Below are 24,654 nucleotides of genomic sequence, written 5' to 3' on the forward strand. Positions count from 1 at the left end.
GCACCCGCCTACTGAGCATCTAATTGGTTCAGCCATTGATTTCGTCACGCTTTATCATGGGCTGTTTGAAGCTGTCAATCTGGCTCATCTCCCTCCCCCTGTTTATCTTCCACTCTGACCTCTGCCTAAGGCCCAAAGCAACAAATACTGAATTACTTAAATGCTTAACCAAATTACACCATTTTTAGTTCTTAAATGAGTGGCTTTTTTTCTACACGAGTCGTCATGATATAACCGAGGCCATGTGTCCAGGAATGCCAGTCAATGAAATATTTCACATAACTAGAAATCTTTTATTCTAAGCCAATACAAAAAAGGACAGCTATCGATTAAGTATTTATATATAACACATTTTGACGTGCTAAAAGAAAACATGCACATTTAACAATTAAATAATATAACTATCTGAGAATATACTCCAAACATTCAAGTTACATTTTGCTGTTTCTTTATTAAGTTTATTTTCAGTGATAGTTTGATTTAGTTGAATTTAGACACTGCTTAAAAAGTGGGAAAATGTTAAGAACTAAAGCAGTACATCACAACAAAAAATATGAACTATTAGTACTAATTCAGGACACATTCTGATCATGGAGTGCTAGAAAAGACCAGTGAAACACAAGGTTCTCCTAACAGGGCAAGTCAAAGTGTGTGTTGTGACAATGGCTTGTGGCTGTGTCTGAAGTTACTTCCTCAAGCATGAAATTTGTGTTACTGTTATGCTTTCTAGTAAGTAAAATAAAGTCGTTATCTTAAATGTATGGTAATGAAATCACATAATGCAATCATTCACATCTGTCACAGCCATGACACAAAAATGATAGAAAACTAGAAAAAATAGTGAGTTTCAAGGGATGAAACAAGACAGCTCAAGCTTGAAAGTCCTATAATAAAGAAACATTAACCTTTCACAATTTGGTCAGATTTCTCTCTCAGAGAAAGAACACATGATGACATTTAAAATATCAGTCCTCTGCCTCCTGCTCCTTAGTGTCAGCAGCATGTTCACTGTCTTCTGAGTAATTCTCGTGATCGTCTGAGTATTGGTAACTTTCATCAGAATAATGGCAATCATCCCCAAGACAATCCTTCTCTGTGTGGTGACTGTCTTGGTAATTAGACGAGACCTCGTCGCTTTCCTCGTCTGCTCTTCCTCCCTCCTTCTCGGCTGGATCATCCACATCATCATCCAGGAAGACTTTCCTATAGTGAACTGGTTCATAACCCAGGTCTGCTTCCTCAAGGTCACTAATTATTAAAAGAACATAATGAGTAGTGTACCGACTACTTATTAACAGATAGAATACTGAGTTTAGTAAGTTTGTAAGCGTCACAGATTTACCTCTGCTTGCTCTCGCTGGATGGAGACAATTTGGGTGAAGATCCTAATTTGCCTGCTTTACTGCTGATAAACTCCTCTGTCACGTCACATCCATGCAGGGTGTTGGTGTAGTGTTTATCTGCAGCCTGTTTGGCATTCCTCTGTTACAGCAGGACAAATTCAAACTATTAGAATAATTAAAGATGTACTGTAAAGAAGGAATATGTTCTACTTAAAGAACATATTCCATTTAATTACTTAAGAAGTAGTAAAGAAAGTAATATAAGTTAATGGCAGTCACAATTTTTATAAATATCATAAAATCATGATAAATTATGATATTTATGATATAACTCGGTAATAAGCAATAGTCATATGAACAAAAAATATATGATCATGAAAATATGGTGATGGAATAGGATGATGAACAGGTTGTTTGAGATAGAAATTCAAACTGTGGAATAATTCATATTTTTGTGCTGCTGTCATTTTAAACAAAAAGTTTACTTTTTTGACAAGAAATGCCACCTTGGCAGGACCCTGTTTTTGGGTACTTGTGTATGTGTGTGTGTTAAAATGTGTTAAACCAGGCCGGGTTTAACCTGATTGCTGTGAAACAGCTGTTTCACCCTCATTCAACCCCAGCGACTTTGAGTGACCAGAAGTTCTCGCCTGCCTGACTTTCACCTACCGGAAATAGCCCCCTGACTGTAACCCCTAGCCATGATCTTGAACTTCTCCCAGACCCATCAATAAAGTCATTTCAGAGAGGCAGGCTCTCGCTTCAGCCACTAAGAGACTGTGGGACAGTTTTGATCTGAATTTATGGCCTTCTGACGAGTTAAGTACGCAGAGTTTTTGAAATCAACCAAGACAGCTTTGCAGACTTTGCAGAAATACACAAGTCCTTACCAGCTGCTCCACAACTCAGTCTTGCTGGTCCCCTCACCACATTCAGGCGTATTCCCACTTACAACATTGCTCTTTCAGATTTTTTTTAATAAAATGCCAAAGAGCCATTTTTAACCTCCAGTAAAGAAGACTTTGCATTCATTTGGTCCCCAAATAAGGGTCCAATGTGGCATTTTTGGTCAAAAAAGTAAACCTTTTGGTTTAAAATGATAGCAGCACAAAAATATAAATTATTCCACAGGTTGAATTTCTATCCTAACCTCCTAAGACCCGAACTCTTCCACGGCATGCATTTTTGATTTCTCTTTGATATTTGGGCTGATTGGGACCCAATGAATGTAAAAACAAAGAATGACCAGATTTTTTTTTTTACCTGATTTTTGTTTCTAAGAAAAATGAGAGCCACATATGAGGATATTTGTTTAAAATTTCGATAGAACAGTAGCAGTATAATGTCCTCGTAAGTGGATATCAGGCCCTTGTAGAGCAAAATTGAGTATTTTGGTCTAAATAACCCAAAATGTGATGTCCACATATGTGGACGCAGGTCCTAGGAGGTTAAACAGCTTATTCATCATCCTATTCCATCACCATATTTTCATGATCATACATTTTTTGTTCATATGATTATTGATTATTACCGAGTTATGAAATATTATAATTTTATTATAGTCATAAAAATGATGACTGCCATTAATTTTTATTACTTCTTTTATTACTTCCTAACTCATAAATCGTGGACGTAATTCACTGATTTGACATAAAGTACCAAAACCAGCAAAGAGAGGGGGAGAGAGAGAGAAAGTATCATAGTGATTGTCATAGTGTGATATTATTTTGTTGTTGGATACAATGTTTGTGTAATTATCAGTAGAATGAAGGAGTGAGGAGAATAGAGGGAGGGAGAGAGAGAGAGAGAGCGAGAGGACACACGGATTGTACAAGAGTGTGATAAGATAAGATAAGATAAGATAAGATAAGATAAGATAAGATAAGATAAGATAAGATAAGATAAGATAAGATAAGATAAGATAAAGACTTCATTTATTCAAAGGGAAATTCTTTTGTGAAGTTAGCTGGAAAAACAATAGTTATATTTCACCAAAAAGTTGAAATGCATTTAATGGATGCTTTGTGTGCTTTCCAGCAAGAAAAGATTTCTGCTAACATTTTACACATGAATATTTACTGCTTGGCTTCTTTGTAATTGTTCTTTCATCAAATTTAAAGCTATTTCGTTCTAATTTCCCTCACATTTTTAAATCTTTAGAGGCACATATATATCGTCATGATAAAACCCAAATGGTGTAGTAAAAGATGAAAGACAGCAGGTTTGTCATGCAGGTGATGATGTGATATGATGTGGCTATGTAGTGGTTACACAATCACCTGTGCAACTTGCTCCAACAACAGTGGCCTTCCCTTCACTCTCTCCTGCATTTCTTTGATCTCCTGCTTGTATTCCTTCCTGCGCTGAAGATCCTGTTTCCTATAAACATAAGAGTGCAGTGGATCATCTTTCTCATTAAAGAACATGGAAAAAGAAAAAAAGTGCATTTCCTTACTTTAAGACAAATATAAAACTCAACTTGAATGTACTGCATGGCCATAGGAACTTGCAACCAAGCGTTTCTTGCAAAAACCTGCTCAGCAAAGCTTAGAGTGAAAGTAGCGCTGTTTTCAGCATACCTGAACTCTTTGAGCTTGTTTGGATGGGTCTGTGAAAGAGCTAGGTGGGGGTCATTGGCCTGGGCACGTTTCAGAACTAGCCCCTGCAGCCTCTTCTCCCTTTGCATCTGCCTTTCCCTCCACCGCTCCTCCTCCTCCTCAGCCTTCTTCCTCTGCTGCAGCACCTTCCTATTCAGGTAGAAAATTTGGTCATGGATGTAGGAATGTTTACAGGTAGTGCAGGTAATTAAGCTTATGGGTGCAAAAACAAGCTATATAAGTGTATTTGGTTATAAGGGTTGCAGGGGAAGCTGGGAGGAGGCCTTCTTTTTAATCACGGAAGACAGCTGGTGAGGACTTTGTCTAAATGGGACAATTCACTGTCTCTACTAAAATGATGGAAGTTTTTGGTGCCCTAAGGTGGTACCTCACAGCCTCATGGCGCTTTTTTGTGGCATCTGTGACTTTGGCAGGGAGGACCTCCAGGCTACCTGAGAGGGATGAACAGAGGCTTGAGTTTGGCGTCCGGGTTGGCCCAGGGCTGATGTATGGCCAGCGCAGTGTTCGAGGGCTACTCTGCTCCTTCTCGATATCAGTCAGGATCCGTTCCCGGTGTGAGGAAATCTGTGATGTCCTCAGCTCAAATGGTTCACACGCAGTCGCAGGCTTTATCTCTTTTCGTTTCTCCAGATGCTTCTGGAAGCGCCTATAACTGGCATTGAAATCTGGTACCTCTTTGTTTATCTGCGGCCTGTGTGAAAAGCCATCATCCCCCCCGACTCCAGCTTTGACATCTTTGCGATTCTTCCGTTCACTGAGCCGTCGTTTGAGCATGCTCGGAGGCATGGAAGCATTGTGAAGCATCTCCTCAGCCCTCATCTGTATCTTGATAGACCGATACAGCTGCTCCTCTTTCATCTGCTCCCCTGATGCTGCTATGTAGACAGACTTTGGCACAGGCTTGGCCTTGAAGGGTTTCACTTTCTCCTGATCAGATGGTTGCAGGTGACGTAGTTGTCTCTGCTCCTTCTTCAGCCGCTCCCGCTCCAGGAAGCTGAATGGCTTCTGTATGGTCCGGAGATGCTGCTCTTCTCGCTCTCGCATGGCTCGCCGTCGTTCCTCGTTGCGCTCTTGTAGCTCATCATAAAGTGGCAGGTGAATGTGTGCAGGTACGGGGCTGGCACGGAACTTCCTCTGACACTCTGTCAGTTCTTCCAGTTGCCGTCGCAGCTCTATGTTTTCCAGTTCAATCTCTGAGCGTGTCTTTATGCCTCGCTTTCGCTGCTCAGCCTCACGTAGTGTCATCTGGAAAGGTTTTGGGACAGTTACTCTATCTTTCCGGTGCTCCCGCTCTCTATCTTTATTCCTCTGTTTCTTGTGCCCTGTTCTCTTTTGTGGTTTATTTTGGTCACTTGTTAGACTGCGCAGCGAAGCAGAGGACAGGTGGGCATGATAGGGGGACAGCTTAAAGTCCTTCCACATATTCTTGATGTGCTCTTTGGGGGAAAACAGTATGCCTTTTTCAACATTGTTGCTGGTAGTTTGATCTTCATCTGAGGAGTCTGAATGCCCAGAGACCCATCTGAGTTCAACAGCAGAGTGAGACTTCCTCAAATGACAGTGTGAAGCTGTAGCAGTAGCATGAACCCACGGCAGTCTAAAAAAAAAAAAATAGAAGAAGAAAAAACAAACTTGAACAAAAGTCATCAATAATAATACCAATTATTCAATTTATTAGTTTTGTTTAAGAAAATGCTGTGAAAAATGTCATTCACAATTTCTCAAAGCTTATTTTGTCCAGTCAGCAGCCCAGAATCTAAACAAATAAATTCCAACTATATAAAAGCCTCATAAAATTCTTAAAATTGCCAAAAGTGTCAATATCACTGGTTTATTGTTGGATACAAAAGTTGTGTGCTTTTCTCTAATCAGAAAAGGACTATGGTCACAGGTTCACATTTGCATAGCTTCACTATATGTTTTATGGGGTTTTTGTCTGTTTAGTGTTGTTCCAAAAATTCTTTACATACAGAAAGACAATGAACAAGTGTTTAGTTCCTTACATAATATTGAACAAAATCCACCCACCTCTGCCTTCCATCCATCACTGTCATATCTAATGGCTCCATGGACTTGAGCTGCAGCTTTTGGCGATACATGCTCTCCAGCTCTGCCATGGTGTGCAGGTGGGCCTTCTTCAGTTCCTCCAGCTTGCTGTAGTACTCCTCATTGGAGAAGAAGATTTGACTGAGGTCGAGGCGATCTCCTGCTGCTCTATAATTGTTTATCATGAAAGGGCCTCCTGTCCCAGCGTAGTCCTCATCACAGTAATCAGAGCCTGAGTCCTCATACTCCATCTGAAATAGTCACAACAATCTCATACTGCAATCAGCAGCCATTTTATATCTAAATATAATAAGTGACCAAAATACACTGCACTTATACACTGCCCTGCGACAGACTGGTGACCTGTCCAGGGTGTACCACGCCTCTCGCCCTATGGCAACATGGATAGGCTCCAGCCTCCCTGCAACCTTGCATAGGTGGAGGAAGATGGATGGATATGCTGTTCCAGTGTTGGATGCTTATGTTAAATATGATCAAAGTTAATAATGAGTCATAATAACAATAAAGAGGTCAGGTAATGTACAAGTAACCTCTGTGAGCCACATGAGATGTTTCCATTCTCGTTTTGTTTTTGGCTCTGTGTGTCAGTGATAGGGGATATCCTTATCTCACCAACACTTTTACTGTGGGTTCAGATGCTTCTTCCAGCTGCTGTTTATCTCTTCAATTTGCAAACGGCAGCAAATCATGAGAAGGTTTGCTGGCTTATTAGGGAGAGGAGCTAAAACAGCTTGTTTCAGACAGAGGATGGACTGAGGGGCTGTATCAAGTCCCAGTATAAGATGAATAGGTAATATCTGAGTGTGAATCGTGCAAAGCTATTCTAGAAGAGTCCAAGAGGCAAAATACAGAGGTGGAAATGACCAGAATAGGTCATCATTAGATAACTTTTTGAACAATATATGTTTGGATTCAGTATATTAAATGTTGCATGGAATAAATATACGAATTGTGAAGCTGTCACGTTCATCCATTTCATGTTCCTACATCTTCAAACATAATGGCTTAACCACCACTCATTGAGCACTCCTCCAGGACTAAGCCTATTATGCTGTCACAGCAGCGACACTGACCATATGTTGAGGCACGACAGGCAGACACACAATTTACATCAGGTGTCTGCCTTCACAACTTTTTACTAAATTATCAAGATCCTTGATGGAAGAACAGCAGAAGATGAGTGATTTTAGGATTATACACTAAATGTGACATCTGATAATGTGGCTGAGATGGAAGTCCACAAATAGTATGCTAAACAAATTAAACAGATCAAATCCCTTCCACCACACAGGCTGACCTTAAACTGTCAACGGCCTGTTGGAACCAGATCAGAAACAGTGTGTGGCTTACTTCACAAAGTAAAGTCTGGATAATAATGGAGAAAAAAAACTTTAAATACAAATAGCCGATTCTACTCTGTTCAGACAGACAGTTTAAACTTAATATTTAAAATACAATGTCTCAAATTGTAATATGTCAAAGATCCCAGTAACAATAAATGTAAAGGTCTGTATAGAATGACCGGGGGTCTATCTATGTTAAATTACTATTACTAAATTATTATTATTATTATTAAAAATAAATTTTAACAATTGTCGGAACAATAAATTACTTTTTTTGCAGGATTAAAGTATTTACAGTGACTTAGTCTGCAATTTTTTCTCCAGCATGTAAGTAATGCACTTTCTGTGTGGATTTTCCTCCACCATTGAGGAAAAGGAAACATCTAAATTAACTATCTGTAAATTAACCAGAAAGCTACGGTTCATGTCAGTAAAAGGGGGCTGGCAGGCTGATTATTAGGGGATTTTTAAACAAAAGGCAGGTGTTGTAATTGATAATCGGAATCTGTACACAACAATTAAAACTCAGTAAAAATTACCTCTTTCTCGTAATCCCGGTTGTCGACGTGACCTGTAACCATGCACGGCAGGACTCTCTCGCGTTCATACGAAGCTAACGGCGCTTTGGTGTGCGGGTCTACCGGCGTTTTCAAACATGAAGTAACCAAAACGTTTTTCCGGTGAGCATTTGCCATGTTTTTGTAAATGTTGCTTTTTATTTATTTATTTTTTTAAGTTGCGTCACAAAATCACTTGTAGTAAGAGTACTCAGTCGAGATAACAAGCTCGCTCTCTATCCACATGCAGGTAGCAAGTGAAGCCCTTAGCAACAGAGAAGCTTGGTTGGGAGGGAAGTGACGGAGAGTGGCAGGAAATGAAAAGCCTTGGGCTCCATACAAATTAAAAGCACCAGAATTTGTGAAACGAATAGTTGAACAAAAAAAATAATGTTGCAATTGCCTTAATGTATTGATTAATACTATGACATAAGTTATGGATGTGGAAAAATTAATCCTCCAGAAGTACCCTTACTCACAAAATTGCAGTACCCCAAAATAAATTTTAAGTCTAAAGATATGGTTAAATCTTAAGTACTTTGCATCTGTGATGCAGATTACTTATACAAATTAGCTAGAACAATACATGATTATTTTTGAGACTTATGTTCTTGTCTGCTTTGCGTGATGGATATTTAAAAATAATTCCTTTTATTTGATTCAGTGGTGAAATTTAGCAGTTATTGTTATTCTTAACTGTAATCTTCAGTGTGCAAGTTTGCTACTTAGACATATGACAGGTATCTTGCATGCTCTGATTATACAGATTAACAGAAACAAGACAAAAGGCCAAGATGTAAAGGTTCAACTTGCTTTAAAAGATATAATCACACAGACAGGGAATGAATGTCAACAAAAAAAAAAAACAAGTTGTTTTTTTTTTTATTAAATTATGCAACGTAACAACTACAGTGGAAATCTGAACAGAATGGTGTTAACAGAGTCCTCTGATCCCTTGCAGTGTGAGCAGGCTTGGTGACAAAACTCAATGGACAGACCTATCGGGTGTTCACCTGCAACAAGAAAACACATTTCCACTGGTTTGAACTGTAATCTAATAAACTCAGATTTTGCAAAAAGCCAAAGGTAGTATACAAGAAATTATCTTAAAATAATTTCACTTTAAATGTTTAAAAAAAAAAAAAAAAAGATTAAGTCTTACCACATCATCAATCTTCAGGATGCTACGGACCGTCTCAGTGGCCAGTGTCAGTGCACTGATGGAGACCAGTAAAGGCTGCACCACCAGCTCCTCAAGGATGTTGGAGATCCCTCCCTGTTGCACATACAACAAATTGTTTGGTGTGTGTCTTTTGTGTCTAACTGTTCACATTTCAAAATTCATTTTACACTGACATTCAACAGGAAAAAGAAAATTAATGCACTAAAAAACAAAACAAAACCCCACAAAAAACAAACAAACAAGACAATAGTTTTATTGGAGAGCAACTAGAGAACATTTTTATTGGATAAGTAGCTTAAATATCTACTTCTGTTAGCAGTACCTTCTCCACAAAGTCAGGCTATGCTAACTTTAAAAAATAAATTAATAAATTAAAAGATCAACCTTGCGAACGTTGATGCCAGCCATCTTGTCTCCCTGTGCGTGTCTGTTACGGAGCTCCGTCACAGTGGAGATGGGGTTCAGGCCAGCATTCTCGGCAAGCGTCGATGGGATCACCTCCAGGGCATCAGCGTATGCCCGCACACAATAGGCCTCCATGCCAGCCAGTGTGCGTGAGTACTCTGCCAGACGCACAGCCAGCTCAATCTCTGGAGCACCACCTCCAGCAATGAGAGCCCTGAGAGACAGAGAAGGCAAAAATGCAAAAGCCATTGGAACTGATCCTATTACTGAGAGAAATTAGGATCAAAATAAAATAATAACAACCAAAAAGACATTTTCAAAAAAGAATACATCTGTTTGAATGCTCTCCATCAAAGTTGCTGAAGCAACCCATTGCGAAAATAATGGCGAGCTTTCCTAAATACTGTTCCTCTGTTTGTTACGCTCCTGCAGGATGCGTCAGTGCAAAAGCGCCTTTGTCAGAGGGCAATCGTACCTGTAACTGTATCTAAAGGTGTTCTTGAACAGTCCAACTTTGCCATGTGAGCCAGCATGGAGGGGTATGTTTTCAGGTTCGTTAAGAATTTTTTTAACAATGAAATTTACTCTTCAGAAATAACTGACTGACCTCTTCTTGACCAGGCAGCGGATGACACACAGAGCATCATGGATGGAGCGCTCTGCCTCCTCAATCACAAGCTTGTTGGAGCCGCGCACCACAATGCTCACCGTCTTCCCAGGGCTCGTGCAGCCTGTGATCTGCAAAAAGTGGCAAGCGAGGCACAGAGTTGTTTCAGCTCATTTTTTCCTCAGCTGCAAGTGAAACATTCTGTGTCCTTTAACTCAAAAACAATCAACTGAGTTTCTCTGAGCAAAGACTCAACTGTACCTTGACTAGTTTGCCGGACCCATCCAGATTGACTTCCTCTGCTAGCTCTGCAGTGCCAAGCATCTCTGGAGTGAAGTGGTCGATGTGGGCGATGGGCTTGGTGCCAATAGTCTAAAGAAGGGGTGGGGGCTTCAGTTAAATGGTGTGCAATGCTAAACACAGTTGTCAAAACTAAATACTTGCTCACAAGTTAAAAGTGTACAAATCTTGTTAACTGATGATTAGTTTCCTATAAAATTTTAAAAAGTATAAAGTGCTGCCAAATGTGATGTAGATCTATATATGTCCATTAAATACTGTGTGAAAAACAGAGAAGCCGTGGTTCATTTGACAATACTAACCTTGCAAATGAACTCGATATCCTCTCTCTCAATCTCCTTCACCACCATGATCTTCATTTTGTTGAGGAAGTGCAGGGCGAGGTCACTAAGAGCATCTCTGTTACATGACAGTTAGTTGTTAGTGTGACAGATGTTTCGTGTATCAGAAGAAGACTGAAATGCATAGCAGAGTGTGTTTTTCTCGTGTCCTTCGCTCCCTGCATACCTGAGGATGGATTTCTGGATGAGCAGCACGTTGCAGCCAGCCTTCTTAATCTGTTTTACCAAGTTGAGGATGTAAGCACGCTCCTCCCGCAACACGCGGTCCATTTGGGCGTAGTCTGACACCACGATCTGGTTGTCCATCTACATGCCCCACAAAAACCCAACAGAAGGTAAGAAAAAGAAGGCTTTTCCTGAAGGAATACATAATGGTTCACAAGAACAGCACTGACAGTGTTTTCTATCTACTGAAAACAATGTCTTCTCTTCTGTATGACTGGAAAAGGAGCAACGATAGCAGTTGAAGCAGTCAAAACTGTAGCAGCAGTTCACTGTTACAATCTGAAGCTGAGCATAAAAAATAAGGCAGAAAGGGTTTTCTTGTCAGCAGATATTCATCAAGCGACTCACATCAGTCTTGGGAGGGGACAGACAGAACTGAATAAGGCCAATTTTGGCCTTTTCCACTCGGGTCACACCAGTGTTGGCAACTCTCTGGGTCAGCACAAGGCCGTCTACCAGCTCACAGTCATCAATGGTGCCTCTAAACACACAACACACACGTGATTAAGCCTAGCAAAAATCAGAAGAAAGTGCTTAAATAAGAGTAGAAAAACAAACAAACAAACAAAAACACTCACCCAAGCTTCTTGATGATTTTGATGTCCTGTAGGTCGACACCAGTGGCTGTGGCTGGGTCAATGACTCGCATAACAGCATCCACACTCATGGGTGCCAGCAGGTTTGAATACTGTGACACCACCTTGGAGCACAGTGACGTGGTGGCACTGTTGAGCAGCGTCTCACGGTCACTCAGCTGCACTGGCTGGCTCATGCCCGTTAGCACCTCCACGCCCTTATCGACTGCCTTTTGGAACGACTCCGAAATGATGGTGGGGTGGATACCTGGCAGGTGAGACAAGTAATTAAACGGGCTCAATTGTGCTCAATTAAAGGTTCATGCTGTTATTCTTCAACTTTTCCAGATACACAGCTCAAAACGATCCTTATTTATCTTGTATTGGGCTTTAGCGCCATCTTAAGTTCATCTGCTGTGCAAAATAAGCCTTGCAAAGTAAAGGGAGTCAACATGTCCAGTGCGTGAATTCAAAATGCGCATAAAAACAAACTACAAGATACAAAAAAGACAGAAATAATTCTACTATTACTCTTAAAAAAAGAGAAAAAAAATTAAGCTGTAGCATCACTTTTTCGATTTTTCAATCCCCTAAAGCACTCACCTTTCTGCAGCAGCTTGGAGCAGGCATCCAGCAGCGCTCCAGCTATCACCACCACAGAGGTGGTGCCATCACCAGCCTCAATGTCTTGGGCTTTGGACAGTTCCACCAGCTGAAACACATTTGGTTCAGGCCATATGAGTTAATCGCCGAATTAACAACAGTGTTTGGTGTTTAACGAAGCTTAAAATTATACTTAGAAAGGGAGCACTCATAGGTCCGTTTTAGTTGCAAAGCTTCTGTGCAGGCTGCTGTAACGTACCATTTTAGCAGCAGGGTGGAGCACCTGCATCTGCTTCAGGATGGTGGCCCCATCATTGGTAATGGTTACATCACCCTTCTCATCCTGGATCTGAAACCAAAAACAACAGCCATCGTTTAGATACAGGTGTGATGAGGGGCCTGGGTAAAGCCATCAAATCTGTTCACTGACCATCTTGTCCATGCCTTTGGGGCCCAGGCTTGTTCTGATGGCATCTGCAACAGCTAACAAACAACAAAGGGATGGATGAGAACACAGGTAATAACCAAGTCAAGCAAATTCCACTCATCTTGCATTTTAAAAAACAGAAGTGAGGACTAATATTCAAGCTTCTTCTTGGTAAGCACAGCATATTCATGTTTATGAACTAATGAAAACATTTCAATATCAATATCATTGATATAGCAGGAACCTCTATGTTGTACATTACCTATTAAAATCAAAGGGATCTTACTGAAAACTACAAACATGCGTAATCTAGTTCAGCTGACAGCTCAGCAGCATTACAACCCAACAATGAAGAGATTGTGCTGAATCATTAGCATCCTGTAGCAAGTGCTCAGTAGTGCTTTTTTTGTTTTTTAATTAAACCCTCAAATTATTATATTATTATTCATGTATTAATTTGCTTCTTTTAACTAATCTGGAAAAAGTAATACAAGCACCCATAATGGTTTATTCAACATTAGATAAAGATGTTGGATTCTTGTAAACTATTAACTGACCATTATCTGTTATGGCCGCTGTATTGTATTTATATAGCAAAGAAACGCCGTCAACTATAATGAATGAGATTTGGACTAGGCGGAAGGTACCGTCTATAGGACCAGGAATAACGGTGCCCAGCAAACAAGCAGAGCAGGTTGCTGTACAAACCCTGAATCCCATATTAGCTGCTTGATTAACTATGATTATATCAAAATACCTTTGGCGGCAGAAATGTTACTATAGCGAATCTGCGCCGGTTTGTCGCGGTCCACATACGCCCCTCCTTTGTTTTTGCCTCCGTTGGAAAGCTTCGGTGCTGCCATCGCTTCAGGCATCTTGACTTTATAATCGATGGGAAATGTTTAGGGGAGTCTTCAGAGTCAGACTAGTGAACTCCGGCGCTGAAACACCACAGTTCGGCTTCGGATGGACTCAGATTAAGGAGCCGATACCAGCACCCTAGTTAGAAGCTTCCAGATCGCCGGGTGCTGCAGCAGAAGGAAGGACCCGGCTGTCAAATTACCCGGCGCTTGGAGATGACGTTTGCAGACAGTAAAGATTGAGTATAGAGAACCCAGAAGTTATTGATTAGGGTTTACTGTAATTTATTAAAACAACATTTTTATCCATGTGATATCAATAGCATTTGCTATCACCTATGAACTTAAGTTTAGCCCTCGTCTTGTTGCGAGAGGCAAAATTTTATCCTGAAGCTTCTCCTCTTTTGATTAGTTTTGTCTGGAAGGGCTCAGACTACAGGAAAGGGACCCTCTATTGACGAACGTGCCTTACGAATAACTGATCATCACTGTTCATAAAAAACACTGTTCTGTCAGGTAAGTTTAATTCTGCTGTCACCCATAAGAGGTTGTGTAGATTGTCTGTAGATTATTAAAACTTGTTAGCTAGCTTAGAGTATCAGAAAATTGAAGTGAGCCGTGCTGGAGCTGCAGTTGTTGGATTGCACAGGCGTGTTTAAGATGATTAGCTGCAACAGTCGTTTTTTTTGTTTTTTTTACACAATCTCAGTCTTCCGATGGCACAAAATTCTTATAATTAATAGTTTATGGTTATTTTAAGATGTAAAACTTTTTATTGTTGGTTTAGATTTTTTGTTTTGTTGTTTGTTATGTGTAGACATAGCACTGGTTCACCCGTTGAGTTGGGAATATTTAATAGATCCGTGTTAAGTAGCTTAGCAAATAAACATTGTATGAACATGGTTAGGTTCAAAGGCTGGACTAAAAATGCGAGAAAAAGCAGCCACTGCCCAAAGAAACACCTTGAAAGCCTTTCAGAAAATAACTGAATAACTATTTTTCGAGATCATTTTAAAAATTACAAGACGTTCTTGCGCCTTGGGTACAAAATATACAGATATTTAGGAGTAGCTCAAGAGTTTTGGGCAGCACGTTAGAAAGCTAGGACCAGTGCACTCTGGGAGGATGTTAACGCTTCCTTAAACATATTTGCTGTGGGATCTGGTGAGATGGAAACTGCTGGTTTGAGTATCTGTTCAGACGCTCACACGTGCTCTCTCTGAGATTTGGGGGGGGGGGGGCTTTAATGTGTCTTTTTTCTTTTTTTTTTCTTCTGTTTTTTTAACACTATCTCTGACAAACATACGTATAACAAACAGGAACATGACTGCACAAATATTTGGAGCACTAGGTCTGAGAACAGCTGTGTAATGGCTCTCTACAGGCTGAACAACAGTCACAGATCTGCACTGTAAGCCTGTTGATGCAGTGACAGACAGCTGTTCTCCCACTTCCTGGAGCAAAAGCTGTGTTGCCTTTTTGTGTGTCAAAATATGCCAGACAAAATACTTCTCTAAAACAAAATGTGAAAATGTCCAAATGGTGAGAAAAAAAACTCATAGTACTTACAGTAAAAGTAAAATGAATCAGTTTATTATCTAACTGGAAACTGTGTGTTTTAACCATAACCAGGAGTTTCGATGTTCTCCCCTTGTTTGCGTGGCTTCTCTCTGGGTACTCCAGCTTTTTCCCCACAGTCCACAGACATCCAGCTGTAGGTGTGAATGTGGGGTGTTAATGGTTGTCTGTGTCTCTGTTAAACCTGCATCAGGCTGGTGACCTGTCCAGAGTGTACCAGCCTCTCGCCCTATGGTAGCTCAGATGGCTCCAGCCTGGATGGATGGTGTTTTAACCACAGTTAGATATATGCATGCTTATTAAATAAGATTATTTTCATGTGGTTTTTCATGCAGTTTTTTCTGTCTTTCTTTCTTTCTTTCTTTTTTTAATACACCTTATAATAAATATCTTGACACATGCTCAATCATCCAGGTGAGTAAATCCCAAAAGTTGATTCTGTTCATCTGGACGTAACGTTTTCAGTGGGAGAAACAGAAGAACATCATATCAAGAAGACCCTGAGTAAATGTGGTTATCCCAGCTGGACATTTGTCAAAGCTGCGATGGCACCCAAAGAAAGCTCCAGCTGATCCAGGAGAGAAGGACAACTGTTGCCTAAGCAAAAACCCTTAGTGATCCCTTATGTGTCAGGGCGTATCGGAACGGCCCAAATTTCCCCGTGTGCAACAATTAAAGGATCATTCTATTCTAACAGCTGAGATGCATTTTTTTCTCAGCACTGCATCTCTGTGGCTTTTAAACCCCAAATCACACAACACCAAAAATTGGTCCACCCCAAGGATCGTGTCCCCCGACACAAACAGAGTAACATAGTGTACGCTGTTAAGTGCCAGGAGGATTGCCAGGATTTATACATCGGGGAAACCAAACAACCTCTGGCTAAGAGGATGGCACAACACAGAAAAGCCACCTCGTCAGGCCAGGACTCTGCAGTCTATTTACACCTACAGGCCAGTGGACACTCTGGATGTACACAGGGAGGAACGCTGGTTTGAGCGCGGAGTCAAGGAGGCCATTTACGTGAAAAGGGAAAGACCATCTCTGAATAGAGGAGGGGACCTAAGGGTACATCTGTCACCATCTTACAATGCTGTGATTGCAGCCATTCCCCAACTCTCTGTGATGGTACCCATGGTCTTTGATCAATGGTTATGACAGTTTGCATAAATAATGATCAAGGAACTGAGCTCCCAGCCCATTGTTCATGCAGTTTTCAGTCATTGTGAAAAGGTGCTGTTTATAAGGTTGGGAAACCTGCAGTCAGCTGAGACTGCAGAAGTCACTTGGATGAGTAATGAAATATTTCTGCCACTCAAAACGCTGCGTCCAGGTGAACACAATCAACTTTTTGGGACTTGTAATAAATAACACACAGTATTTACAAAAGGCAGTTAACATCTGCAACATTTTAAGACAGAATAGCCATTTATCATGCCGAAATGTTCATGGTTCTCCTTTTGCACTCTGCAGTCATGCTGCCCCTGAAGGAGAAGGATAAACCAATCATCCAGAAGTTGCTGTCAGCTGGCTGCTGCGCTCGCTGTGTCCTCAGATTCTGCTGCGTGAGTGTGCAGGCGGCCTACCGGAAGCAACCAGAGGTGAGGCTCATGCTGCAGACGCCGCTTTTATACCTGCTATATTCTTTAATCGTCATCTTGTTTAGAAATTATTTGTTGGTTTGTTTGTATCGTGGCTTATGCAGAGAGTTACAAGGAAGAAAAGATTGTGAATACTTATCTTCTTGTTTGGGGAATGTATGCTCTCGTTGTCGTATTCTACAGATTTCGTCAGTTGCATTAGTAAATATGTCAAAATACATGAAAGTTCTAATTGCATTTTCTTTGACCTGACACAGGAAACACTTAAAGAACTTCAAATTTTCATCAATGATACAGAAAATGATAAATGTCAAGATTCAGTAGCTCTAGACTCCAGAGATGATTACAAGTCCAAAGATGCTGCAGAATCAGAAACATCTGAAGACCCTCCCAATAAAAGAGCAAAACTGGAGACCAGTATAACTGATGTTCAGTCAGAAGAAGAGGCAGCCGCTGTGGTCAAATCAAAGGATGGGGACTCACGTGTATGTGTGGTGTGTTTGGGAATCCTGCAGGGACTATGTGGTACAACCCAGGCGATAAAGGTGTGTGCGCTCGACAGTATTCACTGTTTCCATTTACACTGCCGTCAGTGTTAAACTGCTGTTTCTGGTGTGTGTTCACAGATAGCAGAGGCAGTGAAGGCTGGAAACTACGAGTTTGACACACTGGTGCTGTCTGTGTCTCTGCCCGCTCAGCTCTGTGTCCGCGAGGTCAGTATGGTTGTGTGTGTGTGTATGAACCATGCTTACATATTTTGTGAGGACCAAAAATTGGAATGGTACTATACTTGTGGGGACCAAAAGTCAATTATGAGGATAAAATGCTCGTCGCCACGAGTTTGAAGACATTTTTTTAGACTTAAAATGTGGTTTTAGTGTCAGGGTTACAATTAGGTTATGGTTAGAGTTAGGCTGAGGGTTAGGTGTAGTAGTAATAATAATGATAATGATGATAACACATTTTATTTAAATGCGCCGTTCAAGACACCCAAAGACACTTAACAGTAGAGTAAAAACACATAATAGAACAAAGAACAATAAGAACAATATAAAATACACAATAAGTTCACAGTGAATAAGCAAACTTGAACAGAGAATCAGTGTTTCTTATATTCGGGGTAGAGAGTTCCACAGGCTGGGACCAGAGCAGATGAAGGCTCTGCTTCCCATGGTGCTGAGGCGGAAAGAAGGCACAGCAAGTGCAGAGGAAGATCAAAGTGAGTGGGCAAAAGAGGTAGTGCTTAATAGGTCAGAAAGGTAAGCAATGTTATGAAGGGCCTTGAAGGTGAACAGAAGAAGCTTGAATACTATTTGGAACGTCACAGGGAGCCAGCGACGTTCCTGAAGGACAGGAGTGCTGGTAGGAGGGGTTCTGGTAATAATGCAGGCAGCAGTTTTAAACCAGTTGAAGCTTATGGAGGGATTTTGGAGGGAGACCATTGTAGAGATAATTACAACAGTCAGTGCAGGAGGTAACAAGACTATGAACAAGGATTGATAGAAAGGGGTTAATTTTGCATAGATGGAAATAGGCAGAATGGGTGAGATCATTGATGTGTGATTGACGTAGGAGACGAGGTGAAGAAATGTGACAGTGTTGACTTCCCAGCACAAGTTAATTTGAAACAACCATTACTTAAGGCATTTTTGATGTCAACATTCTAACCTTTGTGGTTTTTGTGGATTTTTTTTCTGTGTCCTTTGAGTTTTGGGTAATTGAGATGGATGTCTTGGTACTCGCAATATCGTCCATTTGGTACTTCACAGTTTTTCACGTTATAAGTTCATTTTCCCGGCATTCATACATATCTGTAATATTTTCACTGGATGTTCATTTGTATTTATTGCTTATGTAAAATATCTGCGCACTGTTTATGACAATTTCTTTTAAAATACTGCAGCACTCCTGTTGGCTCTACGTGAAGAAGGAAGTGAGGTAAAGTATTTGTCACCTACGTTTTGAACATCAGTCGATGTACAGTCAAGAGTCACAAGGAATCAGATGTTTAATTTAATATTTTCAGAGAAAAGGGCTTAGTGCTCGACAAGGACGATGTCATCCAGGTCAAGGAGGCCTTCAAGTGGATCATGCAGGGCATGGTTACCAAGGAGCTGGGGGGCATTGCTGTGGTTACCAAGGTCAGCCCGTTTGAGGTCAGCGTGGAGTTCACTCATCCAGAGACAGACGCTGACTGCCACTTCCTGTGAGTCCTGAACTCTTCAAGATCACATGAAATTTCTGAAACAGCTCTTGGTGAAGAACATGAAGTTGGAGGGGAAAGGAAATATTTCTGAATTGCTAACATAAAAAATGACCAGTAATAATTAAGACATATCCATTTAATTTAGAAAAATCCATTAGAAGGATTCACAAATTCCCTGAATTTCAAAAGCTAAACTGATTTTAGATTAAAACAGGAACAAGATGTGCTCTGAGTTTTGAAATGTAAAAGATTTATGGGTTAAACAATGTCCTTTTTACAGAGCTGCAACATGTCCTGACTGCTTCAAGCCCACCAAGAACAAACAGGTGAGGAAGCAGAGTTTATCCTTCAAAATAATCAGGACGACTAGTTTGTCTTCATAATTTAATTGAAAGTTCAGTAATAATGTATACTTTATTGATCCCTGTGGGGAAATTCCTCTCTGCATTTAACCCATTCACTCAGTGAAGCAGTGGGCAGCAGCGTGTAGGGACGGTACTTTGCTCGGGGGTACCTCAGGGTAGCCGTTTAGTGGATTAGAACCCCCGACCTTCCGATCACGGGGCCACCACTCTACCTACTGAGCTATCCCTGCCCCTGTGTGAATCTGTATCTTCTCTCTGCAGTCGGTGTTTACTCGGATGGCGGTGGTCAAAGCTCTGGAAAAAATACCCGATGCCAAATTTTTGAAGTAAGGATCCTCTTCATCTTTAACGAGTAAAAAGTTCTATGGAATGATTTTGAAATGACATCTTTTATTCCTTCATTTCCTTTCTCCAGGCACTACCCCTGTCCTCCAACGCAGCCTACCAGCAGTTGCAGCCCTCAGGTCCAGTGTCTGCACGTGTCTGTGTTTGTGGCAGGTGACGTAGGACATTAAGAACATCTGTTTGAAATGTTGTTGTCTAAAACTGACAGCATAATAAATAGCATAATGATGTCTCCTCGTGATGTTTAGGGAGATACAACAAGTTCTGTCGCAGCCTACCTCAAACTCCCTGGGTGATCGATGGAGAGAGGAGGATGGAGTCTTCAGTGGAGGAGTTGATCGCGGCGCCTATCCTCTCTGCCTTTAGAGCGGATGGTGAGACCACAATCGCAGCTTAAATGAAGACAAGCACAGTTTTTGGGGGTGTTTTGGTTTAGTTTGGGAGCAGGTTCATTTTAAACGTGAGCCAGCTTGACTTTTAAAACCAGAGATTTTGTGACACTTTTTCAGTGAGCAGATTTTAAACTGTGTAATAACTATTGTACATTTGTTCATGTTTATTTATATTATTACTGTTTGTTTTTTTTTTTCAGCACATGACACGTGACTTGCCGTAGAATAAAATCTTTATCTCTGTTTTCGGGGTTGCAGGTTTTAATTTCTCTTCATCTGGCAGAGAGGATGTGGATGTCAGGACTCTTGGGAACGGTAGGATTTTTGAAACTTTAAGATTTTGTCAGTTGTGAAGATTGAAGAACTGTTTATTTTATCGGGTTCATTGGTTCGATTTGGCAGGACGTCCATTTGCGATGGAGCTGCTGAATCCTCACAAATCCAGATTCAGCAAAGAGCAGATGAAGCAGCTCCAGGAGGTACAGATGTGTCCTTTCACTCCGTCCATTATTCTGCAGTCACTTAGTTGCTGAACTGAAGGTCTCAGCAGCAATATAAGAGTTTCCTTATTAAGCCTGTTTTACATTATGAGAAATGTTGCAGTGACTGAAAATATTTGAATTCAATCCCTGGGAATCTCTTCTCCCTTAATTATTTTAATTTGTAATATTTTACTTCAGCCAAGAACATCTTAAAACACAGTTATTTTCTTTCGTTGTTTAGCATTTTGTTAAAATGAGTTAGTCCCTGCATTTGATTTGAAATATGTTAAAGTTGTATATAAGTAAGAACTGACTTTATTGCATAGTACTTTTTTCTTTAGAGCATAAACTGTAATAAAAGATGGACATGGACACCTTAACATCAGGTATTGGTTTTGGCATTTTGAAGAGTTGACATTAACTCTGTGGAGGTTGCCATGTTAGGATTTGGAGCAAGAAGTGAGCTTATTTGGATTAGCGTTGTTGCTAGCAAGCTTGATTATTGCTTGCTCATGTGACCCTTTAATTAGCACTATGTAATAGGAAAAATATGGAACTTAAGGTACCAAAACAGAAGTGCAAACCTGTTGGACAGGCTGTACCACACAGCAAAAACCTAGCAGAGGGGGTCAGTTCAATCAATCAATCAGTGGTGGTAAGACCTATCAGATCAGTTATAGCTACCTGGGTTTACCACACCTGTCAATCTTAGCCACCACACAACTATAGAAATCAATAATAAATTCAGATGGATTAGATATTAAAGGCATTTGGGATCCATACATTCCATCCATACACAAGGTTGTAAAGGGAAAATATGTGTTTTGCACCACAGTGTAAATTTTAGCATTTTAACGTGAGAGTTTGTAAATTTGCAGTTTTGGGCAATTGGCAGATCCTTTTTTTTCAGCCTCCTAAAAAAATGCTTGTTTCAAAGTTAAGCTGACAGAAATGTGCGTTCACTGATGCAAAGACTTTAGGCCTGCTGATATCATTTTTATTTTGTTCTTAGACCATTAACCAGTCGTCAGACAAAATCAAAGTGAGAGACCTGCAGATTGTTACCAGGTGAGAAAATGACTCATTCTTGGGAAAAGTGCATTTGTACAGCGACATCTCCAACATATGTGAAAGACTAAGAAAGTCGTCCATGTTTGCTGTCTGTTAAATTGCAGAGAGGCTATGAGTCGCATGAAGGAGGGAGAGGAGGAGAAGACCAAGTCATATACAGCTCTCGTGTGGACCCAGAAACCCATCCAGAGAGAAGACATCTCTTTTATTGATGACATCAAGGTCTAGTTGGTCTAATTCATAACCTGTTGAAATTGGAGTGTTTTAACACTCAAACATCAAGAATCAGCAGTGTGACTGTTGTGTGTCTCATCAGGATCTGACTCTGGACCAGAAGACCCCTTTGAGGGTTCTGCATCGACGGGCGCTGGCTGTCCGACAGCGAGCCATCCACAGCATGAGCACTCGCTTCCTGGACTCTCATCATTTCTACCTACGATTGAAGACGCAGGCCGGGACGTATCCTCACTTTAAATGGCACATCTGTGCGATGATGAATTATAACATTGCACCGGTCAGTCTGTTGTTAATTGAAACGATAAGCTAATAGAATATTTTACCCTGAATTTTATCTGAAACCTGCAGTGAGACAAAAAAGCTCCTTAATGCTCCGCCAACAGTTACATCAAAGAGTTTGTCCACGGAGACTTCGGCCGAACGATTCCCAACCTGTGCCAGCTGCTGAAGACTGACACAGACATCCTGGAACTGGATGTGGAGGTGGGAGAAAGTCACATCTGTAAAACAAATAATAAAAAAAGCAAACATATTGAATATCATACAGAATATAACTGTCACTGTCTTTTCTGGAAATGTTATGTCCCTAAATTCCTACTTGTTGAATATGATGTTTCCCTTCTCAGTCTGTGGATGTGGACTGGCCTCCCCCTGTGCCAGAGTGAAAGCTGCACTGCCACGCAGACGCTGCTCTTGTCCTGTTTCTGAGAGGATTCGGCTTGGACTGCACTGGTTCCATCTGCTGCTGGATTCCTGTTAGACCACAGTGCTGAACTGTCAGCAAACGGGTTCTGACAGTTGTGGTGAAGCCATGACGGTGCTTGGAGGAGAGGAAAACACAGTTCTCTCGGTTGGCTAGTCTGCTTTGTCTGGATTTATTTTTCATCTTCACATCATCGACTGTGAATCTTGAGTCTGAAGTAATTTAATAAATAATAGTGCCCTTGTTCTGTTTTGAGTTTTTTCAGGGCCAAGTGGACAAAGTAGTTTGTATGTAAAGATGAAAAACACGCTCCTTCTATTTTTGTGTACATACTGGTGCTTATTTGCTTTCAATTAAAGTGTATCAAAAACTATCATTTGTTCCTTTGAAGCAGAATGTCAAATAAGACAGGCTAATGTGTAAAATGTAGTTATAAAACCTAAAAAAGCTCTTAAACCTAAAACATTTTATTAAATTGTATTCTATTTTTTCTGTATTGATTTTGTTTTCTTTATTCTTTTTAAACAGACTTACCAAATTTAGTAGTGGATTAAAAATCAGATAAGGGTAGTATGATAGATGTATATTTTTAGTTGGAGTGGCTGATGGAGAGTTCGTTTGGATGCAGATGTGATGCTGGTGATCAGTCTGCATCACTTCCTAAATGTTGCTAAAACAAACAAAGGCAGCAGAATTTAAAACATACTTTTAAAGAGTTGGATCTTAAAGAAGAGGTCAGAGGTCCAAATAATGTTACAATTAGAATCTCCATCTCCTATGTTGTCAGTGCATGCTATGGCAGTAAGAAACATTTTAAATTGCTCTGTGTAGCATTATTAGGACTTTGACCTTGAAGGAGAGGTCAGACTACAGGACCACCAAACCCTCCCCCGCATCCTCTGATGTCTCCTTCCTCAACGAGCTCAACAACCCCACAACCACAACCAAAGCAGACATGACGCCAGACCACCAACCTCTGACTCTCTCCCCCACCGAGGTAGGAGCGGTGCTGAGCAGGATCAATGTCCACAAGGCTGCAGGCCCTGATGGCATCCCCGGGCGTGTTCTCAGAGCGTGTTCTGGGGAGCTTGCAGGAGTGCTCACAGACATATTCAACCTGTCCTTGGCCCACGCTGTGGTACCGGCCTGCTTCAACTCCACCTCCATCGTCCCGATACCCAAAAACTCCAACCCATCTTGCCTCAATGACTACCGCCCAGTAGCACTCACCCCCATCATCACTAAGTGCTTAGAGCAGCTGGTCCTAGCACACTTCAAATCCTGTCTCCCCCCCACCCTGGACCCCCACCAATTCGCATACCGCCAGAACAGGAGCACAGAGGATGCAGTCTCCATCGCACTGCACTCTGTCCTCTCACACCTGGACAACAACAACACCTACGCCAGAATGCTGTTTATAGACTTCAGTTCAGCATTCAATACAATCCACCCCTCACAACTCATCAGGACACTGACAGACCTGGGTATCAGTTCCCTCATCTGCAAATGGTTACTGGACTTCCTGACCAACCGCCCCCAACATGTCCGGCTGGATACCCACTGCTCATCTACCATCACAATGAACACCGGTGTACCACAAGGCTGTGTGATGAGCCCTTTCCTCTACTCCCTCTTCACCCACGACTGCAGACCTGCTGATGGTTCCAACACCATCATTAAGTTTGCAGATGACACCACGGTGATTGGCCTCATCAGTGACAACGATGAGGCCGCCTACAGGGAGGAGGTGGATCGTCTGGCTGAGTGGTGCGACAGAAACAACCTGCTGCTTAACACCGAGAAGACCAAGGAGCTCATCGTGGACTACAGGAGGAATGCTGACCCACATCCACCCATCCACATTAAGGGGACGGCTGTGGAGCGTGTGAGCAGCTTCAAGTTCCTGGGAGTCCACATCTCCGAGGATCTCACCTGGACGACCAACTGCTCCAAGCTGGTCAAGAAGGCTCACCAGCGCCTCTTCTTCTTGAGGACTCTGAGGAAGAACCACCTGTCCTCAGACATCCTGGTGAACTTCTATCGCTGCACCATCGAGAGCATCCTGACCAACTGTATAACAGTCTGGTACGGGAACTGCTCTACCTCGGACCGGAAGGCGTTGCAGAGGGTCGTGAAAACTGCCCAGCGCATCGCCGGAGCACCACTTCCTGCCATAAAAGATATCTACAGGAAGCGGTGTCTGAAAAGGGCTGGGAAAAT

The 24,654-nt window shown here is 41.4% G+C and overlaps 3 protein-coding genes across 7 annotated transcripts; 1 reads left to right on the plus strand and 2 right to left on the minus strand.

Annotated features, from left to right (window-relative positions):
* Nucleotides 1–272: 272 nt before the first annotated feature.
* On the minus strand, nucleotides 273–8,673 carry fam161a (FAM161 centrosomal protein A). The gene is made up of 7 exons (XM_026172056.2): nucleotides 7,911–8,673; nucleotides 5,990–6,258; nucleotides 4,329–5,558; nucleotides 3,923–4,090; nucleotides 3,623–3,722; nucleotides 1,343–1,482; nucleotides 273–1,248 (listed from the first exon to the last, which is right to left on the minus strand). Exons 1-7 carry the CDS (start codon nucleotides 8,064–8,066, stop codon nucleotides 966–968), a joined length of 2,346 nt encoding a protein of 781 aa, XP_026027841.1. The 5' UTR covers nucleotides 8,067–8,673; the 3' UTR covers nucleotides 273–965.
* Nucleotides 8,674–8,771: 98 nt separating this feature from the next.
* On the minus strand, nucleotides 8,772–13,555 carry cct4 (chaperonin containing TCP1, subunit 4 (delta)). The gene is made up of 13 exons (XM_026172063.2): nucleotides 13,352–13,555; nucleotides 12,598–12,650; nucleotides 12,427–12,516; nucleotides 12,168–12,276; nucleotides 11,568–11,832; nucleotides 11,338–11,470; nucleotides 10,931–11,070; nucleotides 10,726–10,822; nucleotides 10,385–10,495; nucleotides 10,124–10,254; nucleotides 9,496–9,730; nucleotides 9,091–9,204; nucleotides 8,772–8,941 (listed from the first exon to the last, which is right to left on the minus strand). The coding sequence occupies exons 1-13, from the start codon at nucleotides 13,467–13,469 to the stop codon at nucleotides 8,927–8,929; spliced, it is 1,611 nt and encodes a 536-aa protein (XP_026027848.1). The 5' UTR covers nucleotides 13,470–13,555; the 3' UTR covers nucleotides 8,772–8,926.
* pus10 (pseudouridine synthase 10) lies at nucleotides 12,545–22,930 on the plus strand. Of its 5 annotated transcripts, none has more exons than XM_026172061.2 (18): nucleotides 12,642–12,684; nucleotides 13,867–13,970; nucleotides 16,506–16,633; nucleotides 16,891–17,178; nucleotides 17,260–17,346; nucleotides 18,537–18,571; nucleotides 18,660–18,839; nucleotides 19,120–19,165; nucleotides 19,466–19,530; nucleotides 19,620–19,702; nucleotides 19,798–19,923; nucleotides 20,200–20,256; nucleotides 20,344–20,420; nucleotides 21,436–21,491; nucleotides 21,599–21,716; nucleotides 21,811–21,953; nucleotides 22,115–22,214; nucleotides 22,358–22,930. In XM_026172061.2, exons 3-18 carry the CDS (start codon nucleotides 16,508–16,510, stop codon nucleotides 22,394–22,396), a joined length of 1,626 nt encoding a protein of 541 aa, XP_026027846.1. In that variant the 5' UTR covers nucleotides 12,642–12,684; nucleotides 13,867–13,970; nucleotides 16,506–16,507; the 3' UTR covers nucleotides 22,397–22,930. The 5 variants fall into 5 exon arrangements, with proteins under 5 accessions (XP_026027843.1, XP_026027842.1, XP_026027846.1 ...); XM_026172060.2 differs by lacking the exon at nucleotides 12,642–12,684 and adding an exon at nucleotides 13,641–13,686; XM_026172058.2 differs by lacking the exon at nucleotides 13,867–13,970 and having other exon boundaries at nucleotides 12,545–12,684; nucleotides 21,811–22,008.
* The last annotated feature ends 1,724 nt before the right edge of the window (nucleotides 22,931–24,654 follow it).

The sequence above is a fragment of the Astatotilapia calliptera genome, chromosome 6 (genome assembly GCF_964374335.1).
Source record: "Astatotilapia calliptera chromosome 6, fAstCal68.1, whole genome shotgun sequence".
NCBI lineage: Eukaryota > Metazoa > Chordata > Actinopteri > Cichliformes > Cichlidae > Astatotilapia > Astatotilapia calliptera.